This window comes from Lynx rufus, unplaced genomic scaffold, assembly GCF_022079265.1.
Source record: "Lynx rufus isolate CCGP_SWC_20201006 ecotype Redwood Valley unplaced genomic scaffold, mLynRuf1.p SCAF_1, whole genome shotgun sequence".
Classification (NCBI taxonomy): Eukaryota; Metazoa; Chordata; class Mammalia; order Carnivora; family Felidae; genus Lynx; species Lynx rufus.
Window position 1 is genome coordinate 156,162,510 of NW_025814823.1, and position 12,632 is coordinate 156,175,141.

Consider the following 12,632-nt stretch of genomic DNA (forward strand, 5'->3'; position numbering starts at 1 on the left):
TTTGTGGAGTTACAGAATGCCTTATCCACCATCATGGTATTCCACATTGCATTGCTTCTGATCAAGGAGCTCACTTCCCAGCAAAAGAAGTGCAGCAATGGTCCCATGTTCATGAAATTCATTTGTCTTACCCTTTTCCCCACCATCCTAAAACAGCTAGTTTGAGAGAATGGCGAAATGGCCTTTTGAAGATTCATTTACTGTGTCAGCTAAGTGAAAGAACCTGCAGGGCTGAGGCCAGATTCTCTAGAAGGCTCACTATTCTTATTCAACATAGTATTAAGAATTCTATCAAGTACAAAAAAGCAAGAAAGGAAATAAAAGCCATATTGATTGGAAAGGGAGAAATTAAACCGTCAAATGTGCAAACAACCTGATGGCCTAACAGAAAATCTGAAGGAATCTACCCCCAAAACTCCTAGAACTATTAAGTGACATTAGGAGAGCCATTAGACATAATATCAACAAACAAAACTTGATCACATTTCCATAAACTATCAGTAAACACGTGGCAACTGAAAATGAACAAATCAGGAGACTATAGATGCTGGAGAGGATGTGGAGAAACGGGAACCCTCTTGCACTGTTGGTGGGAATGCAAATTGGTGCAGCCACTCTGGAAAACAGTGTGGAGGTTCCTCAAAAAATTAAAAATAGACCTACCCTATGACCCAGCAGTAGCACTGCTAGGAATTTACCCAAGGGATACAGGAGTACTGATGCATAGGGGCACTTGTACCCCAATGTTTATAGCAGCACTCTCAACAATGGCCAAATTGTGGAAAGAGCCTAAATGTCCATCAAGTGATGAGTGGATAAAGCAATTGTAGTTTATATACACAATGGAGTGCTACGTGGCAATGAGAAAGAATGAAATATGGCCCTTTGTGGCAACGTGGATGGAACTGGAGAGTGTGATGCTAAGTGAAATAAGCCATACAGAGAAAGACAGATACCATATGGTTTCACTCTTATGTGGATCCTGAGAAACTTAACAGGAACCCATGGGGGAGGGGAAGGAATAAAAAAAAAAAAGAAGAAGTTAGAGTGGGAGAGAGCCAAAGCATAAGAGACTCTTAAAAACTGAGAACAAACTGAGGGTTGATGGGGGGTGGGAGGGAGGGGAGGGGAGGTGATGGGTATTGAAGAGGGCATCTTTTGGGATGAGCACTGGGTGTTGTATGGAAACCAATTTGACAATAAATTTCATATATTAAAAAAAAAAGAATAAACACGTGGCAACTGAAATTAAGAATACAACACTGTTTATAATCACCTTAAAGAATTAATACTTAGGTATAAATCTAATAAATATTTAAGACCTATATGCTGAAAACTACAAAATGCTCATAAAGGAAATCAAAGATCTAAATAAATCAGAGATATACCATGTCATGGATTGAAAGACTCAATAAAGATGTCAATATTCCCCATATTCATCTATAGGCTTAAATAGAATATTAATCAAATCTCAGTGAATTTTTTTGCAGATATGGATAATTTAACTCTAAAATGTATATGGAAAAGCAAACAACCTAGAATACCTAAAAGCTAAAACTTTTGAAAAAGAATGAAATGGGAAGAATCACTCTACTCAATTTTAAGACATACTATACAGTACAGTAATCAACAGTGTTACCAAAGAGATAGACACAGATCCATGGAACAAAACAGAGAACCCAAAATGAGGCCACCCAAATACCCAAATATACCCATTTTTGACAAAGATGGACAAAGTAATTCCATGGTGGAAAGACAGCCTTTTTCACAAATGTGCTGTCACAAATAGAAATTAATAGGCAAAACAAACAAACAAAACTCCATGACTTAGGTCTCATACCTTCTATAAAAATTAACTCCAAATGTGTCATTAATTTAAAAGTAAAATCTAAAATCATAGAACTTTTTAGGAGAAAACACAGGAGAAAATTTTCATAAACTAGGGTTAGGCAAAGAATATGACACCAAAAACATAATCCATAAAACATAAAACTCGTAAGTAGAGGGGCGCCTGGCTGGCTCAGTCGGTTAAGCGTCCAACTTCAGCTCAGGTCACGATCTCGCGGTCCGTGAGTTTGAGCCCCGCATCGGGTTCTGGGCTGATGGCTCAGAGCCTGGAGCCTGCTTCCGATTCTGTGTCTCCCTCTCTCTCTGCCTCTCTCCCGTTCATGCTCTGTCTCTCTCTTTCTCAAAAATAAATACACGTTAAAAAAAAAATTAAAAAAAAAACTGGTAAGTAGACTGTTTGAAAGATAAAGTTTTATTCAGTTTGGCAATTTGTTTGAAATATACTTTGCTATGCACTGCCATTTTGTTTTCTAATATTTCCTATTTAACTCCTTCATGAATTGTTACAAGTTCATGTGCGCTAAACATTCTTATTCCTATAGTACTGATGAATTAACAGATTCAGAGAAGCTAAGCAGAAAAACCTGAGCTTAAATCCAGACAGTTTCATCTTTAGACCCTATCCATACTCTTTTTACATAATTGTACCTCCAAAACCCAGAAAACCTATGTAAACTCTTACAAACTGCTTGAGGAAGTGTAAATTGGAACCATAACTTGAAAGATTCAAATTTTCACATTACAGAGTAAGGTTGAAGACTCACAAAACCCATCTAGTTGGAAAGCCAGAGAGTCTATTTAGAAGGAGACTTACATACATTCCTTGCCCTCTCTCCTAAATCAACCATTATTCTGAGAGTGCTAGTCATCCCCAGCAGCATACAAGCATGCAGTAAAACCTTCTACAGGGTTGTCCACAACTGTCTCCCATTCCTCTCTTCCCATTCTCTACCGAAGCTCTCCAAAAGAGCTTTAATTTCCATCAATTCATGAAAATAGCTCTTTTTGACGGTCACCAATGACCTCCGCACTGTAAATTCCAAAAGTAATTTCTCAGTCCTTGTATAACATGAATTATCATCATGACTAAATTAATTACTCCCATTTTTTTTACATTTGGCATTCAGGATCTCTCTCTCTCTCTCTTGCTCCTGGTTCTTAGCCTTTCTTCCTAGAAATTCATTTTCAGCTTCTTTTGATGGTTCCTGGTCATCTTCCTGACCCTAGAGTTGAGATGCCCTAGGGCTCAATCTACAGATCTTTTTCCTGTCTACATTGACATCTCCAGTGATCTCAATTAGGACCCATGGTTCTTTAAATATTACCTCTACACTAATGTTTCCTCAAACTTTTATCTCTAACCCAAATGCTCTCCCAAACTCCATACTCAACCTCTTTACCTTCCTGTTTAAGAAGTACCTCAGTTTAACATTTAATATATCTAAAACCTAACTCCTGCTTTCCACTACAATCACCACAACCTATTTCTCCCAGTTTTCTTAATCTAACAAATCTAAGAGCTTTTTAGGCCAAGGGCATTCGAATTTATCTTGTTGACCCAACAGCAAATCATGTCATCTCTTTCTTCACAACACAACCAGAATCTGTCATCATCCTTTCTGCGACCACTCTGATCCATTACATCATCTCTCACATTTGTGAGAAGAAAGTAATGCTCTTAGCCATTTTCCATTTTTGAAGGTACAGGCTAGTTACACCATTCCATTGAGAGAACATTAGCTCTAAAAGCAGGGACAAGATGAGGCTGGCTTCTTTATTACATACTTATATGTTTTACGCTTTCAAGAAAAGAGATAAAGTAAGGTCGAAAGAGAGAATCTTGAGGTATCTTTATCATCCAGCCTCATAAAGCAGGGCAGGATAGCAGTGAGGGATTCAGAGAAATGGCTGCAACTAAGATGGTCTGGTACATATTCACTTGGGCCATCACCTACAAAGCATCTTGAAGACCACAAAGACTCTACATTGAATAAAAGATTCATTATCTAGCACAGATGGCATCTCAACATTTAGAAAATCCGTAAGATTTTCTTTCACCATCAAAGAAAGTAACTGTGAGACCACATACAAATTACTTAGGTAAGCTGATCTGGGGTAAGTCACTAGACAGTTAGATTGAAATATGTAATAATGAAGAAATCTTTCAGCTCAAAAATGCACATTTAGGAGTAAAATTCTTTTAGATTGCAGACTTAAAAAGTCTAGAATTCAAAATTCCAGAAGAATGCCTTGGGCAGATTCTTTCTGAGATGTTAACATGGAAAGCCTCTCAAAAAATATTCCTAATTCAGGGCGCCTGGGTGGCTCAGTAGGCTGAGCATCTGAGTCCCAGGGTCGTGGGATCAAGCCTTGCATCAGTCTCCATGCTGAGTGTGGAGACTGCTTAAGAGTCTCTCTCTCTCCTTCTGCCCCTTTCCCCTGCTTACAAATTCTTTCTCCCTCTAAAATAATTTTTTTTAATTTTAAAAACTATCAAAAATATATTCCTAATTAATGCCATGAAGATAGAATACTGGATTATTAGGCACACCATTACCCTAGCCAAGCATGACATTCTGATCAACAAAAATATGATAATGGCACTTAATCTTGACTCAAGAGACTTATAGTGTTAGTTTTACCTTTAAATAGATGACTTTGGATAAGAAAAGAGTTAAGATTTCCTACAGTTGTAAAAGTATGTGATTCTGTGATTTACTGAGTACATACTACACTTCAGACACTGAGACAGTTGTGAGGGATACAAAGAGTTACAAATGGATTAAAAACTAATATTCTTATTTTAGAACTGAAATGAAAGGAAGATCACCTAAATATTCCTATACCTTCATGAGGAACAATGAAAACCCCTAAAAAAGCAAATTAAGCATGTACCTTTCAGTGCTGTAGTCTTTTCTTTTTCATCTGGACCTCCCTGCTGGATTTGTGCCATGCTTATCCAAATTGGTAACAAAATTAAAGAGCTCAAGGAAATAGACATCAATCTTCAGAAGACAGTCTAGAATGAATGAAAGCAATAAATTAAGCTCTACTCAATCCTACCTACTCCATGAGAACTTCATAGATCCTCCCAGTTGGGATTAATCTCTATTCTGATTTCCCACTGCACTTTGTTGATGCCTATACCACAGTTACTTATCATAGCCTGCCTTGCATTATAGTTATTTATGTATTTGTCTGGGTTGGCTAACAGATTACAAGTCCCAGGATAAAGGTATCAAGTTTTTGTCATCTTTATATCTCTCATGTCACCAAACACAATGCCTTATACATACAGATACCTAAAGTTGCTGAATGTAATTTAGCTAAACTTACTGTGTAAGTTTAGTTCTCTATCATCTAATTTTTTTTTAATATCTCCAGGTAATTTCAAAAGCCTGAAATTTCTTTTAAAATGAACTATAAGCTTGTGCCAATTACAAAGTCAGAATGTCTTTGACCTGGAACAGACAGCAGAAGGAGAAAAATACAAACTATGTAAGGTAGCTATAAGCTACCTCTGTTGTAATTCAAAATATAACTTTAAGGGAAAAAATTAGCCCGTTTTAAAAATGAAACTATGTCAAATTCAGTATCTGGAAGCCATAGAAATGGCACTCCAGTAAACAATCATAATATAAAATTATGATTTATTAAGATCTAATTCTGCTCCATTTTGGCCAAAGGGAAGGCATTTACACCACAAATAGAAGTTTTTTCCCAGTATGCCCATGAAGAGTAAAACAAACAAACAAACAAACAAACAAAAACACTACTCCTAAGGTTTAAGAGACAAAAATGAAACACATACAATGGAAAAAGTTAAACTAATTTAGTCAATCTATAACTGTTAATGAAATTCTATAAAAACTACATTCATGACAATAATAAAACAACACTGAAAATTCCTCTGATTGAGGAACCCAATTTATTTGCTATCCACAAAGAAAATTTCAGTTTCCTTTTGGAGGGCTATTTTATAACTATCTTTAAAAACTGAGGCATTTTCATAATTAGCTAAGTATAGCAGAAAATAAAAATACCAACACTGAAAATAATATTTTAAAACTATGAATGTCTCAAACAGTCATAAATCATATTGTCCTTATCTCAATTCTGACTGAGGGAGGGTGGGGTGGGGGCAGGTGGTATAAGAGGAAAGACCATCTGGCTTTACCATCAACTACCACATACCCCTGACAAATTATTTAGCTTCTCTGTGCCTTATTTCCAAATGTGAAAAATAACAATGATAATCATGTTTCCCTCATATGGTTACACTCAGATTAAATGGAAAATAAAAGATCTAGCATAGTACCTGATGCATAATTAAGTGCTCAATATACTCTGTCTTATATATTTTTTAATTGTCATAAATGTATCCTGGTTTCACTGCTTAATAATAGCTCTGTGGTCAGGAACAAGTCACTTAATATCCAAAATCTTCAGTATCCTCATTTATAAAATATAGCCCAAATAATGGTGGCTGAGAATTAATATTATAGAAGGTATATACATCTGATCATTGCTATTACTAGCAATAATACTGCTTCTCAATGGAGTGAGGTTTCCTAATAGAAAAAAGTAGAATATGAGAGTACTTTTGAGTAGGAAGGCATTTCCACTTAGCAGGAAAGAAGTTATTTTTCTTCTGTGAATAGGGAACTAAAAACTCTGTCAATCTACGTGAATAAAATGTGTCTACATTCCTTCAAGAAACATATCATAGTTTGTATGGTGGGCAATGTATAAGATACCAGGGTGCAGCGGTGAGTAAAAGACATGGTCATGGCCTGGGGGGGGGGGGGGCTAGCAAAACAAACTGCCAACTTGTAAAATACGTAAGACCTAGAATGATAATTACAACACTGTTATAAAGGTTTATCTATTTACATGCAGGAATTGGTCTTATCTGTCAAGTCCCACAGGTTTCCATACAAGTTTTACCAGCAATTCCCTATTATACACCATCCTGTAGCAGAAATTAAAGAGAAATGTTCACGGGGTACCTGGATGGTTCAGTTGGCTAAGCATGTCTTTTGACTTTGGGTCAGGTTATGGTATCATGGTCATGAGATTGAGCCCCATGTTGGGCTCTGTGCTGGGCATTTAGCCTGCGTGAGATTGTCTACCTGTCTGTCTGTCTCTCTTTCTCCCCACCCCCCAACTATCTTTCCTGCACTTGCATATTCTCCATCTTGCTCAAAAAAAAAAAAAAAAAAAGAAAGAAAGAAAGAAAAAAGAAATGTTCATAATGAGAAATCTCATGCACTGCTCTCTGTTAACAATTCCATAACTATCTACAAGGGCTTCTTGCAGTGTTTAATTAATCTATCCTCCTGCCAATCCAATATTTCTTCTAAATATAAGTGGTTTGGTTATTTTTCAATGGCCCCAAATTGCCTGATTACTAAACAGAAGAATTTGGGGTGCCTGGGTGGCTCTGTCAGTTAAGCGTCTGACTTTGGCTCAGGTCACGATCTCAGGGTTCATGAGTTTGAGCCCCGTGTCAGGCTTTGTGCTGACAGCTGAAAGCCTGGAGCCTGCTTCAGATTCTGTCTTCTTCTCTGTCTACCCTTCCCCTGCTTGCTCACTCTCTCTCTCAAAAACAAATAAATATTAAAAGAGTTTTAAACAGAGGAGCGGCTGAGTGGCTCAGTCAGTTAAGCGTCCGACTTCAGCTCAGATCATGATCTCTTGGTTTGTGAGTTCTAGCCCTGCGTCGGGCTCTGTGCTGACAGCTCAGAGCCTGGAGCCTGCTTCAGATTCTGTGTCTCCCTCTCTCTCTGCCCCTCCCCTGCTAACGGTCTGTCTCTCAATAATAAATGTTAAAAAAATTTTTTTAATTAAAAAAAATTTAAACAGAAGAATGTACACTATTATCTCATTGTGACTGTTTCAATGAAAGTGAAATTATAGAATATTTTTGGTGCTAGAGTCATTTTCAAGATTCACATTTTAAAGTTCTGGAGATCTAACGTAGAGCAGGGTGACTACAGTTAACAATCCTATATTGCAAACTTGAAAGTTGCTAAGAGAGTAGATCTTAAAAGCTCTCATCACACACACACACACACACACACACACACACACACACACACACACACGAAGCAGGTTAACTACATGCGGTGATGGATGTGTTAACCAACCTTATTGTGGAATCATTCTGCCATACGTATGTATTTAAATCATTACATTGTATACCTCAGACTTACATAGTGTTACATGTCAATTATATCTAAAAACAAAACAAAACAAAACAAAACCTTGGAAAAAGCTCTAAATACTCCACAATGTTTAACACATATCCCCCCTTTAGATTTTGATCTCACTGAGGGCAGGTATTGTGTCTGTCCCTAGCACATGTCTGGCATGTTTGGAACTCACTGATTATTTGCTGAATTTACAAATAAGAGATGGGAGTTGGGGGAGAAATTCACATTTTAAAGAATAATTTTCAAGATTCTCAAAATTATATACCAATAATCATATTCTTATTTTATGATATAACCAAAAAATTTCACGTTGCAATTTACTTAAGTGATGATATGTATGTTACAAGAGTACTAATTATTATCTGTGATCCTAAACCTTCCAGCAGCAGATGCAAAGCAGGTAAGCATGAAGCGAAAGCAATTTGTCTGTTGCTCTCTCATTCACTGTTAGATTTTTGCCCTCTCAAGTTATCTTCCATGGCTGTGGTACAGCTGGTGAAGCTAAATCAGGAACATTATAAATTCTCAATTTAGTTTTCCTAATAAAAATTCAGAGTTATAACCTGCATGACCACAGATAAACACTACTGAAAATGTGGCCAGCAACCCGTTTGATACATTTGATATATATTAATACGTGCACTCATCATAGTTTATTTAGTATTATCTGATGGAGGTTAGGTTATAGGGAATAAAGTGGTAGAAGGTTTTTACTGATGTGAATTGGGACACAGTTGACACGTTGTATACTTCATGATAACCACTGCTGTTTAAATATGGTTTCCTAGAAATGGTTGTAGTATAAACAAGATTCAAAACATCTCAGTTTGCAATTTCATTCTGTGAACTACACAAAGCAATTATCATATCTTCTTTCCTTCTATGATTCCAACAGAGAATCCACTAAGTATAAATAAAGCTATAAATAACTTGTCATGTGTAATCTTTATCCAGTCAGCATTTCAAAACATGAAAGAGTAGAATATTTCTTAGTTGCCCTGTTTGCTCAAAATATGGCATGAGCACTTATAATATGTACAGGGAAATACACAGAAGCCTAAGTTTCCTACATCTGCTTGTTTTTAGGTAGGTATTAAATTAGGACTAGATATAGATGATTTTGCAATTGAAGGCTTTCCACCTCCCATTCTGAATGCAACGATGCAAGTATAAAATACATCACAAGACAAGTAAAACTGGGGTAATTCCCTGGGACCTTTAGAGCTGATTTGGTCCCAAAGAATCTACGTTTACTAAGTCAGGCTCTGGAAATCCAGCTCATAATGCCCTTCTTGTGCCACAAGTACTTTTTGAATTGGTACCAAAGATTTGCGAGAAACCAAAAGATTTACCCGAATTATAATTAAAATATCTATGTTATTCAGAAATTGCTCATCAGCAAAGGTTACTTCATAATAATCCTGGACAGCTTATAGTTCTGAGGCTGAAGCACAAAAAAATGTACGTTTGGGGGCACCTGCGTGGTTCAGTCCATTCAGTAACTGACTCTTGATTTCGGCTCATGTCATGATCTCGCAGTTGTGACAGTGAGCCCCACATTGGGCTCTATGCTGAGCATGAAGCCTACTTAAGATATTCACTCTCTCTCTCAAAAAGAAAAAAAAAAAAGAAGTTTGGAGGGTGTGTGTGCATATACATATCGGACTGGGGAAAAGGCACAAGAACAAGCGTATCAGGCTAGAGCAGACACAGAAGACAAAGCCCAGGGTAATATGGGCTCATGGTACATAGAAAATGGCATCTTCTACTGAGAATGTCATCGATGCTTGGATCAAAGTTGACATACCTGAATCCAATCTAACGCTTTCTGAAGTAATTTCTTAAGTTTCCCAGTCAATGTGATATAGGAGGTTTGGTATGAGAAATTCAGCATTTTAATCTCAATTCTACCACCTACAAGGTGGGTTATCTTGAGAAAGTCATAATTTCCTTAAGAAAAATAACAGCACTTCCTTTTACAGGGCAATTATGAAGATTATATCAAAGAATGCATGGAAGGGGCGCCTGGGTGGCTCAGTTGGTTGAGCGTCAGACTTGGACTTAGGTCATGATCTCACAGCTCATGAGTTTGAGTCCCACATGGGGCTCACTGCTGTCAGTGTGAAGCAGGCTTCAGATCTTCTGTCCTCCTCTCTCTGCCCCACCCCCACTCGCATGCCTGCTCTCTCTCTCTCAAAAAATAAATGTTTAAAAAAAATGCATACACATTTTGAAAACAATAAATTTCTCTATAAATATTAGTAATCCACATAATATCAAACAAAATTGGATTCCAATTAATTTGTACTCAAACACAAGGATACCCAAATTAGTCCAACTTCGAGGAATGAGAAACTTCTGATGTACACTGTTTGGATGAATTCTAAAAAGAAATAATAAAGCCCCATAATAAATACCTGTTGAGTTGACTTGGGTTTCCAAAACTATACTGAAGATAATCATAATGAAATATAAATTAATTTTCTTCATATAATTTGTTTGTATTCTTTTTTTTTAAATTTATTTTGAGAGAGACAGAGCACAAGTGGAGGAGGGGCAGAGGGAGGAGAAGGAGGGGGAGAGAGAGAGAGACAGAGACAGAGACAGAAACAGAGAGAATCCCAAGCAGCCTCTGGGCTGGCAGTGGAGAGTCTGATGTGAAGCTCAAACCCACAACACCGTGAGATCGTGACCTGAGCCAAAACCAAGAGTGAGACACTTAACCAAATGAGCCACCCAAGTGCCCCGTTTATATTCTTTTCTAATCTTATTAAATATGTGTCTGGAAAATGTTCAAGTATGTGAGTTCTAACTTCATTTAGGTAAAAATGTATCCAAAGAAGAATACTGTTCTAAATATCTCCTAAATAGCATATGTTGGTCACAAAGTTAACAAGTGCTTTCATACCCATTACTTTAGTAAGTTATCACCACAACTGTCAGGGAAAGGAGGGGTTGACATATCTGCATTTTACACAGATGAGGCATCATGGGATATACGAAAAGCAAAGTAACCTGGGTCAGGTATGCCAGATTGGCAAGGGATGGTTGGGATTTTAACTCTAGTCTTCTGGATAGGAGCTCCTACTTATGAGCTCCTTTACCTGTATGGTGGAGTCATACCATTTAACTTCAGTCAAAAAAACTATTCCAGTTTCAACTTCTCATTTATCCTATAGGAAGTTTTCACTTTTGTGTACTAATTTATATTATCAGCAAGTAGTCCAATATGGAGTCTGAGTAAGTTGGACATAGTTAATTACATATAGATGACAGCTGTCAACCAAAACTGTCTCAGTCTATTTGGTTTGCTGTTCAGAATTAAGATTGATAAAAACACTCCTCATCATTCCTGACAATACTTTTGGTAAATCAAATATCTAAAAGAAAAAGTCAAAAGGTAAGGAATATCATATACAAAGATATAAAATTTTTTTTAACGCTTATTTATTTTTGAGACAGAGAGAAACAGAGCATGAACGGGGGAGGGTCAGAGAGAGAGGGAGACACAGAATCGGAAACAGGCTCCAGGCTCTGAGCAGTCACCACAGAGCCCGACACGGGGCTCGAACTCACGGACCGCGAGATCGTGACCTGAGCCAAAGTCAGACGCTTAACCGACTGAGCCACCCAGGCGCCCCTCATATACAAACATTTTAGAAGAAACTAATGATGTACTACCATGCTTTTTAACAGGTTCCAAAACTGGAAGTCATCTGGATAGGTTTCACATTACTATTTGCCTAGCAAAAAGACAAACTAAACAAGACTAGAATGAAATCCTTAGAGTATCTGCAAGACAATGCTAAAGCTGAAGCTAAAAAATTAAACAAGGACTAAGTTCTCAATTTTGAAGCCCCTCAAAAGAAAAACTAATTTAAGCAATCTTTTATGAAGTTTTCATAATATGGAACAGAAATAGCAGAGCTATGGATGAGGACAAAATAATTCTCAAAAAGATATTCTCAAAATTTTGCAAAAACAGAACATGTAAAACAAATAACCTCCTTTATATGGGTCAAATATAAATGTCATGTAAGCTACTGAACAGACTTTAATTCTATGGTAAACATAAATAATATTATAAATATACATAACTCCAGGTCAAATTAAACAAAGAGAAATTAACTATATTCATAAGATTGCAAAGTAGCCAATACCATGAAATAGCAGTAATAACTTACTTGCAAAGTCTACATCACATTTTCTCATTCCATATATATGCTTACCAGCATCTCTGCTAAACTATGTGAACTAAAGGTTAAACTTAGATTTTAAAATATAATATGCATGTGATAGACACCAAGGTGAACCCTCCCCCCCGCCCCCCGCCCCCCACCCCGAGATGCACCTTCAAGGAGAACTTGCTACTCAGCAGCATGGAGTACAGTTAGCAAAGAGCCTCCAACTGTTCCCCACTTCAGAGTCTGCCTCAGATGCCGAGAGCTGTCTCACTCAAGGTGGTGCCTTTCCCAGGTTGACTGTCTCAGTCGCTGACCAAGCCCAGTGGGAATATGAAGGCCTGCCTCTGACAGGCAATATTTGCTGCGAGGCTCATCTTCAGGTTGG

At 37.3% G+C, this 12,632-nt stretch overlaps 1 protein-coding gene across 1 annotated transcript in view; it reads right to left on the bottom strand.

The window, feature by feature from the left end:
- FAM172A (family with sequence similarity 172 member A) overlaps positions 1-12,632 on the bottom strand; it is a 429,609-nt gene that overhangs the window by 387,103 nt on the left and 29,874 nt on the right. The window contains exon 2 of the mRNA XM_047089022.1: positions 4,744-4,867. Within this exon, the coding sequence (XP_046944978.1) occupies positions 4,744-4,849 (106 nt within the window). The 5' untranslated portion in view covers positions 4,850-4,867. The remainder of the gene's footprint in view (positions 1-4,743; positions 4,868-12,632) is intronic.